This window comes from Xiphophorus couchianus, chromosome 16 (genome assembly GCF_001444195.1).
Source record: "Xiphophorus couchianus chromosome 16, X_couchianus-1.0, whole genome shotgun sequence".
Taxonomy (NCBI): Eukaryota; Metazoa; Chordata; class Actinopteri; order Cyprinodontiformes; family Poeciliidae; genus Xiphophorus; species Xiphophorus couchianus.
In genome coordinates, this window is record NC_040243.1 from 13239806 (window position 1) to 13267705 (window position 27900).

The 27900-nt window shown below is 39.7% G+C and overlaps 1 protein-coding gene across 3 annotated transcripts; it reads left to right on the forward strand.

The window, feature by feature from the left end:
- On the forward strand, positions 1–27475 carry tex2 (testis expressed 2). Of its 3 annotated transcripts, XM_028042378.1 has the most exons (14): positions 1–331; positions 499–611; positions 2016–2100; positions 11823–13578; positions 14654–14854; positions 16597–16960; positions 17562–17851; positions 19310–19453; positions 19599–19698; positions 21685–21805; positions 22593–22715; positions 23004–23213; positions 23529–23649; positions 24122–27475. In XM_028042378.1, exons 4-14 carry the CDS (start codon positions 11848–11850, stop codon positions 24266–24268), a joined length of 3552 nt encoding a protein of 1183 aa, XP_027898179.1. In that variant the 5' UTR covers positions 1–331; positions 499–611; positions 2016–2100; positions 11823–11847; the 3' UTR covers positions 24269–27475. The 3 variants fall into 3 exon arrangements, with proteins under 3 accessions (XP_027898179.1, XP_027898178.1, XP_027898180.1); XM_028042377.1 differs by having other exon boundaries at positions 1–611; XM_028042379.1 differs by having other exon boundaries at positions 1–611; positions 22599–22715.
- Positions 27476–27900: the final 425 nt, after the last annotated feature.

The following is a 27900-nucleotide window of genomic DNA, read 5'->3' on the forward strand; positions in this document are numbered from 1 at the left end:
CCAGTAATTCTGTCAGCTGATCGGAGAGAAAAATGAAAGCTGGTGTTCCGTGTTGATTTCGTTCCACAGTTTATTTGTTTGCGGGGTTTTTTCCCCCCCAGAGCAAAGAAAATGTCATATTTTTGGGGGGCTTTTTCGAATATGACTGTCCACATTTTTTGCTTTTTAAAGACAGCGCAGGGTACGTATTTTGTCAGCGGAGGGAAATCCGCGTCTTACTGGCACGCTGCAAAGCCGTGACGCAATCCACGCTCCGCTGCTGCAACACAATAAAATATGAATCGCCAGTGCGCCGACGGTCCGACCGCTCCGTAAGAATCATTCAAGGAAGGTGAGGAGGGGGGTGTGGCGCCAACCAACCCACCCGTTTACCAAAACAATACACGCCCCATGTCCCTTGCATGTGGAGCGTTTAATAAAGCCGGAACTAGGAGCCAGGTGTGATCAGCCAGCCTTCAGCAGCTCAGCGCCCTCCGTCTCCTCTCCTCTCCTCTGCAGGCTGCAGGGAGAGGAAGGCGCTCCAAGCGGGGAATCTCAGCGGATTACGCAGATTCGGAACCTCGATGCTGAGCAACGCAGTAGATTGAGGATGGGGATGCGATAAGTGGAAGGTAAGACTGATCACACGCAAAACAAACGAACAAACAATAAATAAATGGGGAGAGGACCTTTAAATAGATCCGAATTACAGGAGGAGAGAAATCAACAGGGATGTTGTCCTCCTTTTTGCACCAGCCTCGCTGTTTCTGGATGCCACAGTGCTGTCCAGCATCATGAAACATGTTTCTGTGCCTGCACTGTGTAAGCCATGGATTGTCTTTTTAGCTCTGTGGCGTGGGGCCGAATAATTCACGCCTGCCATAGAGAATGGGTTTATTCTTGGAAGTGTCACTGGTGAACTCAGTGAGCTCCTCATTACCCATGCAGCCCACTGTGAGCTGCTCAGGTTGGTAAGGGCTGCTGATGCTGCTTCTCAGTCCTGTCTCCTCCTCTGGGTTCCCCTCTGAGCAGCAGGCCACAGAATCACAGCCACTGGACAGATCAGCAGTGGGTTCATTCTACAGGTCTGGAGGGAGAGGACTTCTTCCATAAGTCTGATTAATTACAACAAAATGTTAAAATATTTAATCTATCTATTTGAAATTTCTAAATTTTTTGCATTCATTTTTTTCTTAAGGATTTGGCAGCCACTAACATATTTTGTCAGTATTGTTTTGTATTTACCTCCTTCACACTTCCCACAAACTCTCACCAGTTTCCCTGTCCTGCCAAAGACAAGTCTCTCCACTGCATGATGCTGCCACCACTGTGCTTCACTGTGAGGATTGTGTTGGAGACATTTACTTGTTTTTTTGTCAGAAAAAAAAAGTAGGTTTCTTTATTAAATAACTTGAATACCACCACTTGAAATGGTTAATGTCTTTTGGCAACAGCTCTCTCAGATCAAGTTAGTTAAATCTTGATTTCCATTGGATAATCAGGGACCAATTAGTAACAAGCCTTGTTAAGCTTTTGACCCGTTGTTTAAATTGCTTTAGACATAGAAATGTGCTCTGCCCTGTTACAGTGGATGCGGTGTCTGAAGAGATTAGACTCCAGCCTGTTTGGAATATGAAGCAAGACATTTCTGTTTTTTCTGATCTTTTCATTATTAGATTATAAACCACTTAGCATTAGCTATATTTTCACTCTTTCTCTTTGTATTTTCCTTTCAGTCAGGCCTTCTTGTAATCTTTTGAAGTGGATTGTTGTTGGTTCAACCTTCTGGTTAAAATTTGATCAGGAAGCATCAAGAGAAGATGCATCCTAGATGTACCGGGTTAGACGTAGCTCTTTGTTTCCGATCCAAACATCTTTTTTATCCCCTTCACAGCAAATGAGGATTGAGAGTAATTACAGTTATCTCAGACAGATGGATCACACTGCCACTAATATATTTTAATTATGTAATTTCCTGCCCTCGAGTAACAAATTTAGCAGATTATCTTTTTTTTTCTCTCTCTCTGTATGTGCAGGCTCATTCCCACTCTGATCCGTGGCCAGGCTGTCGGTGCAGATTGTGTCTCTCAAGAGGAGAGTGAATGCCTCTAAAACATCAAAGTAAAAACAAGACACCCTTGTACTTTCCTCCTTTAACCTTGAGTGTTCATGTGTGTTGGTGGTGATGTGGGAAGTGATTCACGACCTTGACCAGCCTCGCTTTTCCTCACTTTAATCTTCTCCATCTTAACTTCTCCTCCGTCGCTGTGTCCAGAAACACAACACGCTGCGTTGTGTTTCTGGATGAAGAACAAGTTTGATAGGGAACAGCGTTTCCTGTATTTGATGGGATAAACTCCTGTGAGGATAGAAACAAACAGTGGCGTCTGGACCATTTGAATTAGCTATTGTTGTTGGTTGAATAATGGCTTTGACGACGGCAGGTTGTGGCCTCTGTAACCCAGGAGATTCTGGGAAATGTGTCCAGTTAACACAGAAATAACAGTAGATTAGGGCGTGCAGGACACTAAAGCTGATTGGACTTGCCTGTGTTTATACCATGTCTGTGTTTACAGGCTTCTGTGATGCGGGCAGTGAGCGTTTCATCTTTAGCTGCAGCTCATATGCTGTTAAATTCATCCTCAGGGTGTTTGGCAAACTGTCTCTTAGTCATCCGTCAGCCCTATGCTCCATCCACCTCATCTTTAAAGCCATGTGTCGGGGCTGGAATATTTCATATTTGCTGCCGTGGTGTTGAATTTGAAGTTTACTGGTGCCGATTTATATCTCCTGTTTGACTGTAGCACATTGTGGGCAAAGACAAGAAATGGTTTGAATGCAATTCTTGGAAACAGTTCCCTTTTGTGTGAAAACACCTCATATCTGATGCACATCCTTTCTTGCCATTGACACTGTGATACACAAAACCTCAGTTAAGCTACGTAGCAGTGCTTGAAAACTGAACAAAAGTGAAAAGTTGCCACACATACTCACATGCTTAACCTCTTGGTGTTTTACCTGACAAATATTTGATGTGCAACACATTTTGCTGAGCCCCAGCATGTTGAGGCCTCTTGAATGCTACTCTAAATAATCCTGTCCTCGAACAGTCAGTCGGATTAGACTGATGCTCTTGTCTTTCAACTCAATTTGATACACCCAATTTGATTTAAGGGTCTCAAAATAAATATATCTGAGCTATGAAGGAGAAGAAATAACCCCAGCTTTTGAAGGAGTCCTAACATTTGCTTCATATCATGCAACCTGTCAGAATGCAGCTACATTGGGAGTTTTACTTTGCAGCTGCTAAATATCAGATGTCCCCTCCGTCACACATATATCTACGCTCTGATGTTAAACATAGCAGACAGTCTGATTTCCTTTTTTTTAATCTTGCTGAAAAGAAGCTGTCATGCAACACAGTTTTGCCACGGATGAATGCACGAGTGGATGTATACATAGAGCATGCAGCTTATAGCACTCTCACTGTCAAAATGAAGCTGCTTGTGGGGTATCCGTCAGCGCTCGTCACAGTGACGGGCGGCCACAACTACTACAGCTCATGAGTTTTAATGGTGCCACAGCTGCTAGTTTGGTGCTAGTACACATATAGAGCTGAGAACTGCTCTTTGCCAGGATATGAAATAAATCATTCTGGGCCATGACAAATAAATAATCCACTTCTACTTTCAGAAGATCTTTAGCAGCTGGAAGACAAAGCTGTTAAGCAGAAGATTGTTATTAATGGGTAACTTAAAAGGAAGCAGTTAGGGGCTGGAGCTTCCCTCCTGTTGTGACTATCGCAGCAAACAGGAAGTTCCGGCATCAGATAGAAACGAGGACGTTCGCGCGATCATACACAAATATTTTATCAACACACTAAATACAACCTTTAGGGATAAAGTTCACGAGAACTGACTCAAGAGTACAGAAGTGCACACTTTCGGTTCTTTCAGAATTTCCTTACATAACACTGATGAGATCTAGCATCTTTGAAAAGTTACTGTTTGAGAAAGATATATTTGCATCTGTGTTGTGTCGTCTACTCTGCTGGGGAAATAAACTGCCTGGATTAGCATGAATTATTTCACCATTTAGGTTTAACGGTTTTAGTTGCTCAAGAGGATGGGCCCGCTTTGTTGTATTTTTTGAAAATAAACCTGATAAGTTTCGCTCTTCATCCTCACAGAAGTAGCATTAAAATAAGGCCATGCTTCAGAACTTCATTTTAAATAATCTACAGGTTGATTTATTAACCTTTTATTGAAGATATATGTGGGCCATTGATAATCCAGATTTTCTATGTAAAACCTGAGCTTATTTCTACTTGGGGCTTGACTTTGCTCTGAAATACTTGGTATTTTCCAGGTGTAGTCTTTGAGGGAAGACAGTTGCATTTGTGCTTATGCAGATGTTGCAGTTGTGTTGGTAATTTAACCTTTAGCAGGCCAGGAACTTGCTCAGAGTGGCAGGGTTGAAAGTTACCTCCACATCAGGGATCATGGCTCTTAACAGAAATATTTATTAGACTTCTACTAAAACTGCCTGGCCTCATTTTTTAATCTGAAATCTCATTTTCTGTGCTACAAAGCCTCAGTTGAAGTACCATCCGGCACTTGTTGGTGGCCTAAAGGCAAAAACATATTTAACTATTCTTGTCATTCTGTAAATCCACACACACATTTGATGTTTTCCTGTTTTTCTTTTTCCTTCTTCTGTGTGTTATGCAATTGAATGGATTACATCTAAAACCAAAACCCTGAAGCTGTTTGGGTTTCATCAGCAGCAGTTACACAGATTATAAATTTCTTAATGCTTGTTTGTTTGTTTGCATGTTTTGATCTCTAAACTGTCAAAATGGGTTATGTGTCAATATCCAATGCAAATCTTTTACTTGGCGTGAAATCCGCTTGGCGCCTCTTGAGCAAATAAGCTCCTCCTAATGATGAAAATCAGCACCTTTTTATCTCAGTGTTTACAGGCAAGTGAAGAGCGGGAGTCGTCTGAAAGTGTGTCCCAAATTCACTGAAATGATGTAAAAATATTTCTCTTCCTTCCATCCATCTCATCTAAGATTGAGGATTTATTTTGCAATCCAAACATATTTGAAAAGCGCACGCTGTGTGTCTGTCACTGCAGATCTTCTTCTAACTCTCTTTTCATAAAGTGAGGAGAACAGAACAAAAGGAGGACAGAGGGATAAGTGCAGACTCAGATAAAGAGCTTCACTGTTGGCCTGGCAACCACCCGATCATGTGCATCGTGATGTTTGAAGTGATGACGATGGTAGATTCTTGGCTGGAGAGGAAGGAAAACTTGCTTCATCCTGCAGAGTACTGTCAATGCTCTTCATCTCTGTTTGTTTAATTGTTTTTTATTGTTGTCCTGCTGGAGATCCATGACTCATAGCATGGATGCTCACCGTCAAAGTACTCCTTTGAGGCCTGCTGAAGCTCATTGTTCTGAACCCAGATTTAGGGTTGTGTTAGGATTGGTTTCTGTCTTTCCTCCCATGTGGGAAGGATTCACCGCAGGCAGTGTATTTTCACAAAGAAAACTTCCTAAGTAAAGTCCAGGAAACTAAGTGCCCTCCCAAGTCTGGTAATGACTAAACAGACACTTTCTGAGGTTTATCACAAATCATGTCGGGGTCACACCAGGCATGTAGAAGAAGGTGCTCTTGTTAAATGAGTCTATAATTGAATTTTTTTGGCCAGCTCTTTAAATGCTTTGTGTGACAGAAAACAGACAACTACTAAATATACCATGACCACCCGTAAACATTATGGTGGCAGCATTACGCTGTGGGGAGGCAGAGAAAGGTTGATTGAAAGATGGACAGAGCTATATGTTCACCAGGTAAACATCACTAAACTTAGAAAAAAAGTTATTATTGCATAGTGTAACTCAGAGAATGGTTATGTGTAATTATGGCCTAGTCAAAGTTCAGACCTGAATCCAATTGAAAGTCTGTGTCAAGACTCGATTTATATTTATGTTCATACATATTGAAGAAACATGATCCAAAAACACTTCCACCTGTAATTGCAGCAAAAGGTTGCTTTACAAACTGTTGACTCATGGGAGGTTGAATACAAATGCATGCCAGACTTTTCAGATTTTGCTTTGTAAAAAAGATTCTTTTCACTTCACAATTATGCATTTTCTTCCCTGTGTTTGTGCAAAACATCAAATCTAAACGCAATTCATTGAAGTTTGTGGTTGTAATGAAAAATGTGGGTTTACAAAACACTGTACAGGTTCTTGCTACCCAATTATACCAGTTTAACCAGAATTATGACACTTTAATCCTGAGCTTAAGGCCATCTGTGTTGCATACTGTTAAAATAGTTGAGAATCCCCTCTAGAAAAACAACTTCATAAAGTTAAAGTCTTATCATGTGTTTTTTTGTGTGTGTGTGTGTTCTCTGAGTGCTGGCCGCTGTTTCTATTGTGTTAGAAATCTTAGAGAAAATATTTTCAGAAACAATCAATATTTGTAGCCTTTTTCGTGGTTTAATGTTCAGTCATTTTTGGTATTGATCAATCTGTAAAAGTTGATTTGCTTTCTGAATGAGGATATTTTATCATCACTAAGCAATGAAATGCTTTTTCTATTAACATTTTGTCTCCTATAGTGAGTCCTTTATGTGGGCATGGAGGTGTCAGGAGATCAGCACCATCACAGCCACTCTAAGCTATTTTTAAACCCTGCAGAGTTTGTACAGATGGGCAGCATCATGAAAATTTTGGCTCTCTTCTTCTTTTTCACTTCCTGTGGTTGCCATGTTGCCATTGTAATAGTTCTCTTGGCTTTTCCACCTTTGTCTCGTTACCCCTTTATGTGCAGGTGCATAGAATGTTGTGTCATTATTACTTCCCTTTTTTCCGGTTGTTTCCCAGCCTGTTTCCTTTTTCATGTGTTCTTTGATTTGTTCAAATTTTGGTGACTTCTGTTCTGGACCAAACTGACAGAAGAGCCATGCAAGATTGAGAAAATTGTTGCAATCGAGCAAATATTTTGTATCTCTGTTTTTGTTTCTTTTTTGTTTTTACACCTTATACATCTGCCTGGGGTTTCATCAATAAATCTCAAAACAATATAATTGTTTATCACAATAACTTCTAGGACAATTTATAGTCCACCAGAATTTGTTATTGTGACAGGCCTACCTCCATCTATATGCAGTGAGAGTGAATATTTATGAGGTTACAACCTTTAAGACAAGTTTCTTATGCATGTATGTATAAACATCTTTGACTCTGCAGGCTTAATTTAACATTAAAAGTAAAACTTCATCGGTAGAACACCGATTTAAAACACAGCAGAAAATGTGTAACAGATTGATGGATTAGTTTTTCTTGCGTACATGTAGAGATGTACGCAAAGAGAGACCATCAAAGAGAGACTAACATTAGGTCCATATAAAACCAGACATGTTGCTGCTTTTCTCAGGTTCATGAACTGATTTGGCTCATTTAACAATAAAAGATAAAATAAACAGACTGCTTTAGGAAAGGCTCTCAGTTACATCAGTGTGGAGCTCATTCCTTTTTGGTGCACAGAATGGCTGGACAAAGTATAAAACAGGGTTGCTCAAGTCCAGTCCCCAACGTTCTGCAACGTTCTTCTTCTTTTTTTATGGTGGTTGGCAAACAACTTACAGCGCATTACCACCACCTTAAGTATGGATCAAATGTTTTATTTACTATATTCTTCCCAAAATACCCGTTCTTACTGAAATACTGCTAAAAACTATATCCCAAGGTGGCTTTTGAAGCAATTCTCTTATATCTGATTTACTTTTATTCTTATTTAAGTTTCTAATTAACACATTTCTTTCACGAATATACTTATTTCATTCAAAAATACTGTTTCTATTTGCCCACAATAATTTCAACACCATATACATGTTATCCTGCAACATTTAGGTGCATTCCTGCTATAAAATAACTGAGTCAAAAGCCTGAATTCCCTCTCCAGCAGTAACCCAGCTCTGCAGAGGCCTGGTAACGAGCCATTCATTTGATTCAGGTGTGTTAAATAAGGGATGCATCTAGAAGTTGCAGGATGGTAGCACTTGAGGACTGCACTTGGGCAACCCTGCTATAGCTCTGCATTATTAAGTTTAAAATATAATCAATCACATAGTAGGATGGACATTTTATTAGAAATATTTCATACATTATTCAGAATACAAAATATGGGTTTGATAGTTATATTTGTGTGGGTTACAGCACATATTGGGGTAGAAGAAAACGAGAGGGCAGATGAAATGGCAAAGAGGGCAATTCAAAATTCTATTAGTTTTACAGTTAAGTAAATCTGAGGGAAAGAGTATTGTTAAAGAAAAACTGATGGAAAAAGGCAAAAAAGGTGGGATGAAGGAAAAACAGGAAGATGGTTTTATAAAATTCAGAAGATGGTAGGAGAAAGAAGAAATGGAAGACAAAATAGAAAGGAGGAAAGAGTGATAACAAGGTTAAGATTTGGACATACAGGACTTAATAATACACTTTTTAAAATACAAAAGCATACTACTGGCAAATGTGATTACTGTGAAAAATATGAAACAAATAGAACATGTTATATTAGAATGCCATAAGTATGAAAGAGAGAGAAGACATATGAGGAGAGAGTTTGAATGTAATAAGGAAAAGGTTAATTTATTAGATATTCTGAGGAAGAATTTGGGGAGTAAACATAAACAAATAGTTATTCAATTTCTAAAGAAAACTTAATTATTTCATAGAATTTGATTATAGTAGGTGTGTTTGTGAATGTGTGCGTGATATAGATGGGTAGAATATAAAGTTATATATAAGTATGTATGCGTGTCTGAGTATTGATATGTATAAATATTTATATTTATATGTATAGGAAGGATTTATTAATTGTATTTATTTATTTATTTATTATTATTATTGTTATTATTATTACTAGGAGTTTATATATATTTATAAATCGATAGACCATCACTAACCACACTCCATACCAGTAAGTGGCGGTAATGCTACTAAAAGTTTGTTGCCAACCTCCAATAAATCCAACAAGTAGAAGAAGAAGAACCCTGCTATAGAAAATACATTTCCATTTCTGCTTTAGTAAGCCCATTCTCTTTACTAGAGTAGTAAGTAATATGTTTTGAATTTATTTTTAGCAGTGGTGTTGGAATGGATATTATATATGGAAATTTTCTGGGTTACTTTGCAAAGTACTCCTTACAAAGCTTTATTTCCTTCTTTTCCATTTTTTTTTCTTCCTGAACCCAAGTCTCTAATATAGTCACCTTTCTTTTATAGAGTCTTTCAGTCTCGTATATCATTCTTCTACCTTGCTGCTTTAACCTCCCTCCCTTTCTCTCTCGTCTCCCGGGTTCTGGCTTTAGCTGATTAGAACGGCCCTGCTTGCTTTGATTAATTGGATGAGCCTTGTCTCACTGCCAGTCTCTTCTCCTCTCTGCTGCTCTCCAATTGTCTCCTTCTCATCCACAGGCAGCTAAAACAAACACAAAGCTTTTAATGAAAATGGTGCTTTGAAAACACGGACTAACTAAAGCTGCGGGTGAGCCAGCAAACATAAAGAGTATTTCTTCTAATGTTGATTGTGGCCTTTATAGAAGACTTTTAGCCAGTACGTAATACTTATAGAGAAGATGTCATATAAACTACAAAATATGTTATACATCTTAAGAAATCAATATACAGTTAAAAAAAATCAGCAGAAACATTGAGGCCCATGCTATAAATTGTGTTTATCCACTTTCTTAAAGGGATATTTACTCATCAGAACCCTGTATTTACATTGATTCAGTGGGCAAAGCTGTGTCTCATTTGTCTTTTCACTGCACCCTGCTGAACTTGACTCCAGGAAAGCTTGAAACCGTCGTTCTCTGCTCACCCTGTCAACCTTCTCAATGTTTCAAATAGTCCTTCAGGCGTCAGACACCACAACAACCACCTCCATCTCTGTGGCCCTGTCTTCCAGCCCATTTGTCTCCTCTGTCTATTCCCCTGTTCTTTATTTGCACACATCTTTGCCTCTCTTGTTTCTCTCTCTCTCTCTTGGTCATTGCGTTTCCCCTTGCCTTTCTTAGAATTTCTCTTAAGAGGTTTGTCCATGAAAGGTCTTCTGATGACTCCTCAACCCCCCTCAGCCTTTTCTTGACCAATCTTCCCTTTCCTTGTTTTCATTCTGTCTGATCTGCCCTTAGCTGCCCTTAGCAAAGCCATACCAAAATAAAAACATGCACGTACAGAAAACCCCATTGTACCACAATAGAGTTGAATGGTTGACCGGGAAAGTCAAATGCTCTGTTATTTCACCCAGGGAAAATACAGTCTCTCTAGATGCGGTGCCAACCAGAGAGCCCCCAAGGGGTGCTGAGGCTTTCTCCGAAATGCAGGCAATCACAAGAGCTAACTGCTATGTTGTTTTGCTCCGTCCCTCCCCCTTCTTCCATTACGAACCATTTCTATCTTCAATCCAAAAGCCTGAAAGCCACAGGCTTGTTTGCAGAGTGTGTGTCTCTTTGTGCACATGTGTAATGTTAACCAAGGATGATGGACTCTATACAATGTGGAAGAATAAATGGGCGTAATAAAATAGTATGAAAGACTGCTTCATTTTGCAAATTCTTTGCATGACAAATGACTTTGTTCCAACTTTACTCAGAATATCCAGTAAATACTTTTTTACTGTTGAACAGCCACTTTGTAGCAACATTATGTCCTATGGTTAGTTTTGCTTGTAGTTGTCTTTAAAAACTAAAAGGTTGTGGATCAACGGATGAACCAATTGTCATATGTGTGCCTGTTAGTGTTTTTTAATTGGATGTTTGCCCACTTCCCTAAATCCGTCATGGATATTTTTGTTTTACCAGATTAGAATTATTATTCACTCTTAATTTGCTTGAGAGTGGTTATCGAAGTTTAAGACCTCCTAGTACTCATTCATAAATCAAAATCATTTATATGAAATAAAACAACATATTGTTTGTGTAAAACTGTTGTTAAAGCAGAAGGTGAAACGAACATGAACCGGAAGTGTTCTGGTTGACTTCATCACATTGGCAGCTGCTGATGGAGAAGCTGCTGCTACTGAAACAATAGCAGCAATTGTGGTTTCAGTAAACAACTGTCTGTATGTCCGATAAAGAGGCACGTCCTATGCTTTCAACTAACATGTCGGATATGTCGAGAGGTAAAGAATTGATTATATTTTTAAAAACTTACTTGAACTACTGAAGCCTTTCAGCCAGCAGCAGAGTTTATACAGGGGTCTACAAAACTCAGCTTTTATTTTGATGTTCCACTTCTGCTTATCAGCAAGCTAATTTGCATTATAGCTAAATGAGTCTAAATATTTTATGAATTAAATATTTAGTTTGAAAATTAAATGTTTAATTTGGAAAATATTTAAATTATTACATTAAGTTTTAAAGTAATATTTAGCTCAGACTTAAACTTTTAGTTTGAAACAAAACTTTCAGCTTCCTAACTAAATATTTACATGTCAAAAATATGACTTTGAAAAATGAACACCTGCATTTTTTTGGCAGTTTAAATAAACCAAAAATATTGCTGTTAATTTCTTTTTACTGTGTAATCTTACATACAACACCCCATACAGAGCTAGCCTGCCAGTTTCATCTTTTTATAATGAGGCCTAATGGGTCGGGGAACACAGACATACTCTTCATCTTCATATTAAGATGAAGGGAGCTCAAGGACTCTAGGAATCTTACCACATCCACCATAACTTCTCAATGCTCCTTACTTTTATTCATCTTTGAAGCTGTTTTTGGTGCTCAACAGTTGCTATCTCTCTATGTCTCTTTCAGGCTGTGAGCCCTGTGGAGGGTGACGATGAGCAGCCACGGCAACAGCAGAAAGGGAAGTGGCCAGCATGCTGACACTCCTCTACGTCATGCACCAGGACCCAAGTTGCAGGTGCAGCGCTCCCACTCTCGTGACACTATCACCATCCACTTCTCCGCTCTGGGAAAGGAGGAGGAAGATGAGGAAGAAGAACTCTATGGGTTATCTGTTGAATGTGCGGCTGCTAAATCTGTTCTCGATGGTGCTGCAGGACCTCAAAGCCAAAGCACAGGGACTGATGGCCAATCTCTTGCCAAAGGCTTGGAGGCAGAAGAGGAGCTAGGGCTGGAGTCTGTTGATGCGGAGATCTTTTCTGGATCTCTACTGCCCGTTTCATCTGCCATCCTTCCTGCACAGCCGTTGGACTCGCATCCACACACACCCTCTCTTGCAATGACTGTTAACCCTGTTTCAACTCACTCCCACCTGAGCTCCACTTCTCCTGCCAGCTCCTCCTGGGCATCCGATCGACCAGCCCAGCCCCCTTTGATTAGTTCCACTTCTTCTTCTCCTTGTAAATCTGCAGCCCTTTCCTCTTCCAAGCCTTTTCTCAGCCTTGTTAGATCTTTGTCAAATGATGTCGACTCTCGAGAAACTGCTCCTGTAATTGCTACTGTCGTACCCCCACATGCCAGACACAGACACTTAATGAAATCTTTTGTTAAGTCCCTCTCCACGGACACTTCAAAGGGCGAACATCACGAAGGGCCTCTTCAGCACCATTCTCACCACCAGCAAACACAGCCAACCCACCGCACTCCGCCTCGCAACATGCAGCTTTTCAAGCAGTTCTCCCAGCCTCGTTTGTCTTCCTGCCCTGTCACAGTCACTCAAGCAGGCGGAGACTCCAAAACAGCACCTTCTTCGCCTATTATGTCCCCAGATGGGAGATCTTTCTTTAAGGTCCAGGAGGTGGAGGCCAGGATAGAAGACACCAAGAGGCGGTTGTCAGAGGTGATGTCAGATCCCTTGCAGCTTTTTAGTAAAATTATTGGGGATGAGTCCGGTGTGGGGCTTGCTGGGAGTGCCGCTCATCGGGCCAAGTCACTCTCCTCCAGTGCGTTGGAGCTCAGTGGAGTGACTGCGGTAAACGGACATACAGAAGCTAACAACAACTATAGCATCAAAGAAGAGGGGGCTGAAGGGGAAGAAGAGGAGGAGACTCCTACAGAAAAGGGCCCCGACTCGTCCTTTTTCTCTTTCCCATCACTGTCTCTTGCACCAGCTCTCACCCAGGCCTCGTCATCTACTCTCCACAGGTCTCCCTCTCTCACTCTGGGACGCTGCTCCATGTCAGCCCTTGTCGCTCGACAGGAAGATGAGGACTTCTGTGAACTGTACAGCGAGGACTTTGAGCTGTGTACAGATACTGAGACACCAGATGGTGAGCAATCCATGTCTCAGCAGCCTCATACTGGTAGCACTGGTTTGGGTAGTGAACTGGATGCAGAAGATGAAGGACTGGTGGAAGAACTGGAGAATGTGCCTATGACTGGCCTCATCTTCTTAACACAGTTGTTGTATTTGTACTTAGTCCTTCCAGTGCCTCCTTGTCTATGTTCTGTGTTACATGGGATAGTAGTTGGGTTCATGCTGGCCCTGCTGGTCCTTTGGCTGTCTGCTCCTCGATGCTCCTCATCAGGGACCAGAACAAGGAGATGGAGGAAAGACCAGCGAAATGTTCCCCAGCTGGATGTCAAAGAACCAGGAATATTCAAGGTGAGAGTCAAACAAAGCACCACAGAGTCAGATAGGGGAAACAAAGTAATCAAAGGGACATTGTATGAAAATTAAAAGCCTGCTTTGAAGGATTTGTCTAGGCAGGGATTTTAGAAGATCGTCTTGTCTTTGTTTTGAGTGTAACTACAAAGGAAGTCAAGTTTTACCATCCAAGCAGCATTTCAGGGCAGTTTTAAGATAACATCTTGCTGCGTAAGCTTTCAGATGTTTGCATAGCTAAGTTCAGATCTGTTTAGATGAAAAATTATTTCTGCTGCTTTTATTTCAACTGTGGATAAACAATATTTTACCAGTACTGACTCCTGCTGTCCTGAACAATTTGTTCAGTGCAGCACATTTGAAGCAACCTATGCTTTTATTTCAAATCTTGGGTTAATTGGATGTTGATCTACAGTTTTTGGACATTTGGTGTGGTGATTGCCCACAAAATTAATAGCAGGATTAACTGTAATTCCTCAGAAGCTCAAATTTTGGACTTTCCCATGCCATTGTCTCGGAAAGTACAAACATCCCTTCTGATATTTTAAATAAATAATCTTTTTGTGTGTGCAGTGGTAATCTAAGAATCAAATTGTATCCATCCTCATAAAAGTTGCAATAGAATATTGATATCACTGCAATTATTTTTAGATCCTTAGTCAAACCCATTGAACTCTGCAGAGAGTACGTGGAGAAATGCTTGGTTCTTCGATAAAGTTATGTAAGCATGTGTGCTTGTAGGTGCCAAGCTTGTTGCAAAGGAGAGCCTCGTGGCTAAAGGGCACAGCTGTTCCAAAACAGGAGCTCTGTGGATATGTTAAACATGATGCCTGATGATAGAGCCGACAGCGATCAGAATAGAGAAGCAACAGCAGGAGGAATAAAGTTTCTATTTTATTTTTCTTCTAAGCCTGAATAACGATTATGACAATATTTTTATGTTATGTGGCACAAAAGAATCTGTTCCGATTTTGTAGTAGAGAATTCATGTCTTGCACCTACAAGAGTGTCTTTCTGTTTGTAGCTGTTTCCGGTATCGGTTGTTATAGCAACCTTCTCTCGCTGTAACCTGCAGGGCTGGATGAATGAGATCCAGAGCTACGACCCAGAGATGTACCACGCCACCTTGACCCACTCTGTTTACGTCCGCTTGGAGGGTTCTGTTCTGCGTCTTTCCAAGCCCAACAGGAACATCTCCCGCCGTGCCGCACACAATGAGCCTAAACCTGACGTCACCTACATTAGTCAGAAGATCTACGATCTGACCGACAGCAGGGTGAGGTGCTTATGGAGGCATGCTATTTATTAAAATAGGTTTTATTTATTTTTTAAATGATTTAAAACATGAGTCTGCATGCAAGAAGACATGAAATATTTATTGTCCAATTTGTTTCTGTGTTGGATTACAAGCACAACAGATGGTAACACTAAGCAAGTTGCCTCATATTTGCTTTCACCTGATTGTGTGTTTACTAACTGGCTGAAATCATTGCTGAATCTACTCATTTTAATGTCTTATCTAGAAATGAAATTCATTGTACAACTAAAACAACTTTTGTTCAGCTTACATTGATTTAAACAAAGGCAGAACACAAAAATAAACATTACAAACGGGAGTTTTAAAACAGCAACAAAATAAAAAGCAATAAAATGGAACAAAGCTTTAACCCTTTCATACATAGTGGTCACTACAGTGGACAGCTATCTAAAAGCCATTTTCTTGTGCTTCCTGTGGATTTTTATGTTATAAATGCACACAGACCACTGAAGTGGACACTAATGCATCATAAAATATACCATCAACTACTGGCCATCAGCTGCAAATGCAAGAAATTATTTTTGTCAAATACAATATGGCCGACAGACAAAAAAGCATGAGAACCGACCCGGTCCCTCCTTCTGCTGTAGACGACTCTTGCAAGTAAAAAAAATATTGTGACATCAGATAACCCCTAAGGAACAATACTACTGATGTATTTTTCAAATAACAACTTTGTATTTGGACAAAATTACAATTGATCACATAAAAATAAAAAAAAAATAAAAAATTATTTTTACAAAAAAAATTTCCTACCTTTTTTATGCCTTAAGAAAAAAATTTTAAAAATGGAAAGAAAATTCTGACACAAAGGATCATAATTCATGCATGAAAGGGTTAAGCACACAGTGATACTTAATGTAGAACAGATCTTTGTTAAAAACTAGATGCAATTCAAATTTTACTAGGCCTCAACACAGAGTCATCTGACTGAACACCCAGGAAGGCACTAGAAGCCTTAAGTTTTCATTCAATAGAGGTCAGAATGAAAACACTTAAACGGGAGAAATGTGATTTCCATTGGCTCGACCCATCTGTGGCCCAGGAATGGCAGTCAAAACCAGAAAATATACACATTTAAAGGTTTAAAATGAGCCCATAAAACAATAATATGTAATGTGTTTGAACACTTAGGTTGTAGGATTTATGTTTTCTTAGAAATGTATTTTAAATTTATATTTTTTTTACTGATTTCTATGATCATGTTTCAAAAACAAGATCTGATATGAGCAGTATCAATGGTAGGATACACAGAATCTGCTGGAGAAACTTTATATTCCTTCTGAGCTGGAAACGCCTGGCAATGTCCCAAAATGAGCCCGAGAGTCTTGCTAGAAAAAGAGTCGTTCTTTCAATCCGAGACTTCTAAACCCAGCAAAGCCTGGTTGGATAAAGTATGTATCTGTAAATCGTGGTTTGGACCTCTTTTTCAAAATAGGTGTCCCTCATTAAATGATTATTTATAATTAAACTGTTTCACTTCATTCAAAAGTGAAAATATCAGTCATTAGTTGACGATGACCCAGATAATCCTACAGAAAACTTAATTCAACATAAATATCAGAGGGGGACATAAAAAGACCCAGTTCATCTTTAGAACCCTACCTGTATGCAAAAACTTGAGTATATAAAAATAGGCATTCAAGTGTCCAAAAATCTTTAACCTGTATGTTTAAATTATTTCACTCCCAACTCAACAGATCTACCTGATGCCCCAGAGTTTGGCTAGGAAGAGGGTTTGGAACAAGAAGTATCCCATTTGCATTGAACTGGCAAAACAGGAGGACTTCATGTCAAAAGCAGAGGGAGAAAGATCTGAAGCTGGGGACGAGAGAACCACTGGACTGGGTGAGAAGCTCGAACGAACGGACAAAGCTGAAAAAGCAGAAGTTTGCACTTCAGCGGAGGACCAGAGAAGGCCGACCGCCGGAGGAGGGGATCTGACAATCTACTTGTTTGGGAGGACCGGTCGGGAAAAGGAGGAATGGTTTCGGAGGTTTCTTCAGGCATCCCAGATGAAGTCGGAGGGGAGAGGTGGCAGCCTGTCTGGCATCTGCAAGAGTGGTGAGATGACTTCACGGTCACAGCTCTTGAGGCGTATGAATGACATGCACAGTGGAGTATTTTAGATTAACCATCTTTCTCCTAAGCACTCCCCACAGTCAGAATCACCATTATTTTGAGCATGTAACTGCACTGCAATCAGATCTGTGTGTAAGCCTCAGCTTAGGGACTACCAATCCCCTGAACTGAGCGAACAGCAGAGTGTGAAAGGGTCAGCAGGATTACATGCACAGGGGAGTAGCATATTATAGCATTGGTTTCCTCAGTGAGATATAAGCCTTTAAGGATAAGACCCCATACAAAACGATGCATAGCATTTTTGAGTCCAGTGATGTAAGCAGAACAAGTTGGACTCAATTACTGTAGATGATTTAAATACGTGCCGTTTCTGAGGTAATATAAATAGATTATGCTAATATTGTGCTGCAGTGCATTGTGAATAAGGAATACAAAAGAGATGCTAATCAGTCAAGCTTTCTCACAATCTTTAAGAAATTCATAATGAATGAAGGAATAATTCTTCCTGATGCCTAAACTGTGTCACAGTTCTCTGCTTCCTATGCTTCCATTACATTCCGCTTTTTCCTTCTGCCTCTTCCAGCCTTCTTGTCTGCTCACAGCCGCAGTGGCAGCATCCAGTCGGCCGGAGGCCCTGAGGCTGACAGCAGGGGCAGCAGCAGGGGAAGCCAGGAGGAGCTGTCTCAGCCTCGGTACAGAGAGACCCCCGCCTCTCTCTCCAGTGGCTCAGCTGGGGGGATGAAGCAGAAGATGCTGTTGGACTATAGCATCTACATGGCCAAATACGTTAACCCCCAGGCACCGCCCGGAAGCCCGCCAGCTGTCGACAGCCCCGGGCACACCCCTGAGAGCAGCCCTAAAGCTACCAAAAAGGTATGATGGGTTCATTTGAAAATGAAAATGCCTAGTGAGAACATCTGCTCGGGGGCTGCCCACAAGTAGACCGATGGGGTTCCCAGTGTGTCCAGCTTTAATAGTAATTTTGTCCTGCTTTGACATTTTGTTCTAAATAAGTTAGATTGAAATGGAGAGCTGTGCAAAACTCTTGACAACCCTTGAACTATTCCACATTTTCTGCACATCTAGAGTTAGAAATTCTGTCTCATCTTTTTTGCTCAAATTCAGTCAGGTTTGTAGTTAGCTTGTAGATTGAAACTCTGAACAGCAGTTGTCCATATCTTGCCATAGATTACAAAATGGATTTAGAACTTAACTTTTACTAGGTCATTCTAATGCATTCTGTAAACTAACCCATTTGATTGTAGCTCTGGTTGTATTTCAGGCTTATTATCCTGCTGGAAGGTGAATTTTTGACTCGGTTTTTGTTCTGTTGGAGAAAGTGTTTTTGAGTCGTGCTTGTTTATGGGCAATGTGGCTTCTCACCCAGGACATCACTGTATGATGACTGCACAAGCTCTCAAACAAAATAATGTTTAGCTGCACCCTGAACACATTTTTTTAGTGGCACATTTAACTAAAGGGAACTACTTTTGTTATGCTCAGTGTAAGCATTAAACATAGCTATAAACCACAAATGAGTATTGATGTTGAAGTTAACATTTGATTAAAGTTGTTGAATGCCCACAGTAAAGAGAGAAGTAATAATATGGAGTGACATTTAACTGTTTTTTATTTTATTTTCAGTGTTAGTTCATCACCAAACAGTGTTTTGCAAATAACCAATAAAAAGTTTCATTTTGGTCACATCTGACCTTTTTCTTCATGTTTCCACTTGGCAATCTGTTGACGGGACTCATGTATTCTTTATCTACAAGTTTTAAACAATATACTACTACCATTGTTTCACATAAAGTCTCAATAAAATTCATTAGGCTCTTGTTGTTTGTAATGTGAACAATCTCAATTCAGTTTTGGTTTCTTGTATGACATTTTGGTTTCTTTGGGGTTTATTTTCTTGGGAACAAGTCACTGTGACATTTTCCAAGAGCATGCTGGAAACAGAGGGTGGCAGGGTTATCAAAATGGTTAGCAGGGTCACTTCACTGCTCATAGGTGCTGTCTGTTGCTGCTTGATGCCATATGCTGTTTGTTATACATCCACATGGTATGTTTAATCCTTTTAAATTCAGATAGCTTTTTAGAGAGCTATCTGCCCTTTCAGACACAACATAGAGCACCTGAGGCAGCAGAGAAGCAACAACAAACAAAGACATGATCAGATGCAGTTTGATAAGGTGGAGCTGGGTTGCAAGGAGAAACTGCAGAGGTAGCCAGGCAGCCGAGACTGGTACTGTCTCCATGGAGGAGAATGATGATGTGCTGGCAACCTTGTATTAAGAAGACGAAAGCTGATGTGTGCATCTCCTTCAGTTACCCAGGAGTTCAGAGGAGGCTGCAGAGCCAGAGGCCTGGGTCAATGCCTTTCTGGGGAGGATATTCTGGGATTTCTTACGAGAGAAGTACTGGGCCGATGTTGTCTCCAAAAAGATCCAAATGAAGCTCAGTAAAATCAGGGTGAGTTGTGCCACAAGTCCGCATAAATTACCCTAACAAGCAGAAGCAATTCATATAAAAACTCTACAAGCAGTTGTGTGACTGTAAATCGTGTTGATGTCTGTTTTTCACCTCTTAATCTCCTAATTTGACCCCTGTGCTTCAGCTGCCATATGTAATGAATGAGCTGACTTTGACGGAGCTGGACATGGGATTCTCAGTTCCTAAGATCCTCTGTGCCTCCAAACCCTCAGTGGACCATCAAGGTAGGGGACGTATTATTTTTATGACTACACTAAGTAGTTCAGACATGTGAGGAAGAAGAAACCAGACATGTGGTTTTTATATTATTTATTTACTGTACACCTGAAAAGTGTGGCTTGCCTTTGTAATCTGCACACCAGAGATGATGTGTTATAGAACAAGTTTTTGCTGCAATTTCCTGAAATTCTTTTTATTGATCTTTCTATCTAACAGCTTAGGTCATTCTTGGTTCTCTATTGGTTTTAGGTCTGGACTTTGACTGGGCCACTATAACACAGGAATGTGCTTTGAGCTAAACCATGCAATAGCTATTCCATTGTAGTTGTGAGTTTTTTCATTTTCAATATTCCCCTGTATTTATGTCCATACATCTTTACGCCAACTTTGACCAATGTCCTGTCCTCGATGGGGTGAGGTGTGTAACATGTCACATCATCATACTGTCACAACCATGTTTCAGCATGGTGTGGGTGTTTTAGTTTGCCCCCACACATAGCACTTTCAATGCCTACCAAAAACTTTAGTTTTGGTCTCAGCTGACCAGAACACCTTTCACACATTTGCTGTACACCCACACCCCCACCATGACGTGTTGTAAAACTACAAATGGCACTTCCTCCATCTTTCAACAATTGTTTACTTATTGACTCACTTATAAAAGCCAAGTTTTGTGTGATCAATAGTTAGCCTGTCAACAGATCTCATTACCTGTGCTGTAGCGCTCTGTATCTTCTGTAGAATAATCATGGGCCTCTTGGCTGCTTCTATGATTAATGCTCTCTTTGCCTTGTCCATTAGTGTAGGTGGACAGCTATGGCTTGGTAACTCTTTTCTTTTGCGGGAGCAGTCCTCTGTGAGATGTTTTGTGCTTGTGATATCATTTTATTACTTAACCCTGCTTGAAACTTGTCCACAATTTTTCTACTGCCCTGTCTGCCAAGTTCCTTGGTTCTGAAGATGTTTGTTCACTGCTGTTCTGTAAAAAAAACTTCAGAGGCCTTCCCAGATGATCTGAATTTATGCTGATGTAAAATTATACTTGCGTCACTCTTCATTAACTAGACTTCAACTGACTGCATCAGGTTAGATTTAAGGATTAGAGAGTAAATGGGGTAGAATACATACGTATGCCACAAATGTTAGAAGTGTATTTGCGCACTCATATGTGTTGATTCTGCCACACAAAATACAAATAAAAAGCATTAAAATGTGTGGTTATAATGTGACAAAATGCAGAAAGGTTTAAGATACATTACATAACATATCTACATTGCATTTTATAATGCAATGTAGATATGTTATTTTTCTCGACGTTTAGGCCTTTTTTCTTCTTCTTCTTTTTTTTACTTTTCATCTTAGTGGATTAAGACATCCTGCCTCCACTGTAGTCCTGCCTGTTTGTGTGCTGTGCAATATAAAGCCACAGTAATTAAACTTCTCATCTTGGATCCCTTGATCCTTCACTGAAATGCTGACTCCTCCTGCCACCCTTAGCCACAGCTATGACCAAGAAACTGAGTTTTTAAGTAACAGGGCGCACAGGATTGTTAGCCAATGTTAAAAATGTTCAGGTTTTGTTGAACTCAGTTAAGAGAAGCAACATAAATGCTGACAGTGTAATATGAACGACTTGCTTTCATCTAAGCCTTATTTCTGCACTATCTGCAAGGCTGAGAAAACAAAACACAGGAAGATTACTAAATAAAATAATTTTATTACTTGCTGCAGAAATGAGGACTCACTGAGCAAGCAGCAGGTATTAAAATGTGAATTATTATCCCCCCACCTAACGATAAGCATAATGCCGCAGAGCTTTTGTACAGTTTTTAATAGGAATGGTCATTCTTCCCTTTATCTATTAAAGGCCTTACAGCAATTGCACATCAGAGTCTCTCTTATTTTAATGAGTGACAATTGTAAAGCTTTCTGCATCTGGTAAACGCTTGATTACCAGATGTTTTCTGTATTTTCCCTCATTCTCCTTCCAGGTCTTTGGTTTGATCTGGAAGTCTCCTACACAGGCTCCTTCCTCATGACACTAGAAACCAAGCTGAACCTGGCCCGCCTGGGGAAGGAAGGCGAAGGACTCGGGGATCATGGCAAAGAATGGTGAGAGTTTTACTTACAATTTTAACTTTTAACTTTAAGAGACCATGGCACTTTCCAACCACTAATTTCAATGTGTTTTACTGGTATTATATGTGACAGTTTTAAGTGAAGTATATTGTGAAATGGAACAAATTTGTTTACTTTTACTCAATTTACGCAAAAAGTCTAGGAAATTTTGCATTTACATGCATTTATCCTCCTTTAATACTTTTTTTTTGCAATCAATTGCATTCAGAAGACAGCCAAATGACAGAGATCCAGAGCTAATGTGCAATAATTGTTACATGGCAACTATTATATGTACACTCTACAAATGTTGTCTTTATGGAGGAGTGATAAAAAGAAAGTTACCATTGAAACCACCATAGGAAGTCCAAGACCTAAACAAACTGGATGCTAACTCTGCAGATCTGCACATAGGACCATATTTGCTATTGTGTGTTTTTCACCATTCCTACCTTTTTCTTGTTGACTCTTCATCCTCCTCCTCCTCTCTTTGTACACTAATCCCCTCTTTTGGACGCCTACACTCATGGATTTGTCCAATGAATGGTGAGTTTGGGAATGGATGCCTACAACTGCCTGTCAACGAAACAATATATTGTGTTTTTGTTTTTTGCACTGGACATTTTGGATTTTTACTTTGGATCAGTGGAGTTTTACCTCTAGAGATTTATTTTAGTTGCAATTCATTAAATAGAAGTGGGTCGTGTCCAAAACTGTTTTGTGTGAAGCTATCATGGTCTGACCTTCAAACAGTCACTGTATGTTTATGCTGCCGCGACAGGTCCAGGCCACGGACGTACTGTCTGGCCGACAGCGATGAGGAGTCATCCAGTGCTGGCTCATCAGATGAGGAGGATCCCCCTGAACTGCTCAGTGACAAACCCAATCTGCCTGCATCAGAGGGGTGAGCAAGTGTCTCTTTACGGGAGACATGGACACAAATCTGAATTAAAAACTGCTCAGATTTAAATCAACAGTGATGTTTTAAAGCACTCCAGGTCCATTCACCCACTCATTCCCACAGGTTTGAAGGCTTGCTGCTGATTTAATGTATCACCCGGTCCCCTCCCTATCATCATTGTGGGTGCTGAGTAGCAGGAGATGCTGTTATGAATAAATGATGAACCTGACTCACTCCTTTTCTAAACCCCTCCTCCTCCGTCTTCTCTCTTTCCATCCTCTGTCCTTGTAGCTATGTAGGAGGCCACAGACCCAGCAAGATCATGCGCTTTGTGGACAAGATAGCCAAGTCCAAGTACTTCCAAAAGGCAACTGAGACAGAGTTTATCAAGAAGAAGATGGAGGAGGTGTCTAACACACCCCTCTTGCTCACTGTGGAGGTGCAAGAGTGCAGGGGGACGCTTGCTGTCAACATCCCACCTCCCCCTACGGACAGGATATGGTATGTTCAGGAGCACACCAAAAAATGGGTTATTGTGGGCTGGGATTGAGTGGGAGTCCTAGCATAAGAGCATAATAGTGTGCCCTCTGCTGGACACCTGTAGGCACACATATGTTCACAAAATATGAATGCTACTGTAACAACAACAGCATTGTTTTTGATCCAATTCAGTATTATGCATCACTCTTAGTCATACAATCCCAATAAAATACCTATTGGGATTAGATCAATAGATATGAAAAGTCAGTCAAAGATCTTGTAACCTAAACATTTTAACAACTTGTGGCAAGAAAAATATGTCCAATTGATTTTCAGGTACGGTTTTCGGAGTCCTCCCCATCTGGAGCTGAAAGCACGACCCAAACTGGGTGAGAGAGAAGTCACTCTGGTTCATGTGACGGAGTGGATCGAGAAGAAGTTGGATCAGGAGTTCCAGGTAATCAAAACTCAATTTTCCAAGCTCAAGAGACCAATTGTTTAGTTCACAAGGATAAAAAGAACAGCTCCTGGGATATTTATAAGGATTTAGATGAGGATTTCTTGCTTTCTAGAAGCATTTAAAAGCTGTCTGTCTGTCTTGACTCTTTACCAATAATCGCAACCAGATTAATGATATGCCTGGTATGTGAATGCAAACTGCTAAGAGTCTCTGTTATGTTCACCACATGTCTACATTTACCTCTGCCTGACTCTTCTAGGGCTGTTATTATGTCAACCCACTTCAATCAGGGCGCCAGTAAAATATACCACTGTGCTGCACATGGTTGTCTGTTGTGGATGAGCATCTGTTTTTTTTATTTAAAAAAAAAAAAAAATCCTAACTTCTGTTTTAGAGGCAACAAAACTGGATTTGAAAATTCATTTTTCTTTTTTTTTTTTGTTAGCTAACCATCTTTCTTTTCCTGCAGAAAATATTTGTGATGCCAAACATGGATGACATATGGCTACCCATAATGCACTCTGCCATGGATATGCGCTCAAATGCCAACTTGACTTTGACAAACGATGCCTTGAAGGATCCAGAGCCGGAAGAGTCTGAGGTCTCTGATGTGTGAGGGATGTTCAAATGTGGGGCGGCAGGCATTTTATGACACGGTGATACAGGATGCCCAAAACGTCTGTTGGAAACTAAAGGTGCAGCTGCAACCCTGGCCAGCTCCACGGTTATTTTCTTTGTTTTTCAATGCTACTGTTTCAATAGACGGTTAACAGTTAAAAAAAAAAAAAAATCATCCAAAAAAACTGAAAAGCAAGTTGACGAGTTCTCTTATTTTTAAATAAAAGCAGGAGAATAGAAGGAGAATGTGATGCTGTTACCATCTGACTACATTTCTTTGATCTATTTATCTGACATTCAGTATTCGTTCAGTCTGATGAAGCAGGGTTCGTGGGTCAAGCTAAAATACAGCAACCTCCACAATTACTGGAATGTCAAGTAAACTGAGCAAAAATCTCACAATAATCCCATTTATCTATTACTACAGTTACATAATCTCATGCTGAAAACCTCCCAAAAAATCCAACGCTTAATTTGAAAGCATTTATTTGACATGGCAAGAAAAACAAACCTCACAAAATAATTGGTGCTACAATTTTTGACACTTCCTTTAAAAAAGTAACTAACATTCTTTTTTTCACTTTACATTTTACTTTTAAAGGTTGATCAGTACTTTGAAACATTTGGTAAGTATGACGAAACTTCCGGTTTCTCTGTAAAACATATGACACAAAAGAATATGTATTTGAAGTACTTTTCAAAATGGGAAAGACAAGAAAGCATCTCATTAAGGTATGTGACAGGAATGTGTTTATCTGCGTAACTAAAGACATGCCAACTTTGCTTAATTCGTCAATATCTACAATGAGAGCAATATTTAAATTTTTGAGATAACAGTTGGTGTGACAGATGAGAATGGATGACGATCTTCCATTTCTTGCCACAACACTGTGAGTAGGATTGGAAGGGAGGGAAAGAAAATGTCTTGTCATCATGTACCAACCCCCTTCAACCAGGGCAACAAATGGTGACATTTTGGGGTTACCAAGACTTTGACCCAACCAAGTAGACTCCATGCAGATGTCAACCAGTTGTTTCAAAGGATTGCAGGGCAGAAGCTTTTTCTGTCCTGTCATAATATACATAATTATGTGGAGTTATGTGCTTGGTCTAATAAGATTTCTTTTTTTTTTTTTTGCAAACATTTCATGAGGTTTTGGCATGACACAAAAAAATTAATATCTTAAAATGCATTTCATGCCCACTCTTACACAAGGGGGTGGACATGTGACACTGTGGGTCTGTTTCCCTTCTACAGCCCATTGAAGCTGGAAATGCTAAGAGATTTTCTATCAAAATCTGGAGTGCCCTGCCAGAAAACTAAAAATGGACTGTAAAGTTATAGATCAACCATGTGCAAGGTTGTGCAAATTGTTAATGGAAGAAAAGTAAATAAGTGTCGCCTCCTTGCCCCCACCTCCCAAACAATGTACCCAAATTAAATGTTTGGGTTTTTTTCGTTTATTTTTTTCAGAGATGTTGTGCTACTGCAACAAAAGGTGCAATTCTTTTTATGTTTTTTTCCTCCTTACCAGTAAGTGTGGAGGATACTGTAACACAACAAATAGCCATCCTGAGTCAGCAAGAGGAACCATATAACCTGTGATGTGTAGCTGTACCTAACATGATTGTTGGACAGTGTTAACTTTTTCTGTGAAGTTGCTAAATGATGAGTGTCTTATTGTTACTGTTATGAGGATTAGCTAGAACTGTGGCCACTGATGAAGACAAAGGGTAAAATATTTTTTTAAAAATCCCTGTTTGAGGAGTTTGCTTAGACACGATCACCTATCATTCATACAGTGGATTGCAAAGGTGTAAGATTTTGCAATACAAAAAATATTCCACCTTTTATGCAACGTTTATGCTGTACAATTCGGCTGAAAATCATTCAAATCTTTTGGAGATAAATAATTTTGAAAAAGGTGCAAAAACAGATAAAATTGCATTAGTTGTCTAGCTGGTTTCCCATACCAGTCACCTACTGTAAATCAAAAGTTGCATCAAAATAATAATAGTTTCAGGGTCTGCAACCAAGTTATTGCACTTTTTTTGTTTCGGTGAAATTGTACATAATGTCACATTGAAGGTGGAAAAAGTTTGGAGACGATTCCTTTTTTTTACATCACAAATCCCAACAGGGGTATGAACATTTTTAGATCCACTGCACTTTTCATACCATTCTTTTATCAGCAAACCACATTGCTGCCTGGAACATATATGCAAACTAATCCATGGTTTATAAATGGTTTCATAGTAGACAGGTGGTCCAGTAAAATCCATCATGGCAATTATGCTGTCATACAGCATGTGTGCTTTGTACTATGGAATAGAAATTCGAGCTAAAATGGGCTGGTTGTAGGAAATGAGGCAAACAAAATGGCTCAACCTCTGTTGGTATCTTGAATGTATAAATAAAAAGAACTCCTCACCTCTCCCAGGAAACACTTTCACTGAAAACATGTTTCTGAGCAACATGTTTAAAGCTACATCCAGAGTTGACTAAAAGTAATAATTTTCTATTTGTATTGCCAAAGGGAATATAGAAGGTGTGAAATAAAGCAATCTGTTAAAAACTTTCTGCTTTCGTTGAGGTGACGCACAGCCAGTGTTTCAACAACTGCAATTGAAAAAAATGAGAATAAATCAGAGAGTGAGACTCTATCTGTACAGCAGGAAACAGAAACCTCAAGCAGCAACACAGAGCTGGAAGTTTTAGGTGTAATAAATCTAGTTTTATTGAAATTAAAAGCATTCTGGATATCAGCCATATTATTTAGTGTTGTCTGCGGTCATACAGCTAAAGAATGCCGTTTCGTTTTCATTTATTTGCTGTTCTGTTATTTGTCTTTAAAGAGCAGCTCCACCAATAATCTAGAAACCCCTGGAACCTTTCCTGTCTACTTCAGAGGTGACTTTATGTATTTTTATGTTCAAATAGATGTGTGTTGGCTAGCAAATGAGGCAGAAAGTGCCTTTGAGATAATCAAACATTCCTTCATAGTGAGCCACCTCATTTCTCGCATCAGTTAATGAACTGTTCTTGTGCCATCACTGTCTGTTAAGACATGCCTGTTGTTTTTCACATTTCTTTGCGGTTCATTTGCACATTGACCAAGATATCAGGCTATTCTGTTCTGTGATATTGCAGAAATGTTACTGTTCTGTGTTATTGTGGATCAATAAAAACAATTTATTTGGAAAAGAAATGTCTTGATTTTGTGGAAAAAATGAGAAATGATTCAAGATGTGCACCCATGTTTGGGCAGCAAGGCATGCAAACATACGTAACATCTTGCGATTCAGCGAAACATCAAATGCGTGGTTTGGTTTATGGAGATATATTGGTTCAGCTGCCTTAAATTTCCAACATGAAACAATAAAATTTTGTGTCACGTTTCTAAAAGTATTTTAATGACTTTATTTCTTCCAAGTTAAAAGTAAAAATCATTTTGCTATTGGACATAATTTTAGAAGTTTCACAAATTTATGGTTAATAAAAATACTAAAATGTTTGTGTAATATTACATGTTATTCTGAGGAGAATATTAGTCAAATATCTTGCACCATTATACAAGAAGCTTCTTGAGGGATATAAAATGCATGCATTTAGGAGTAATTCCTGGACAT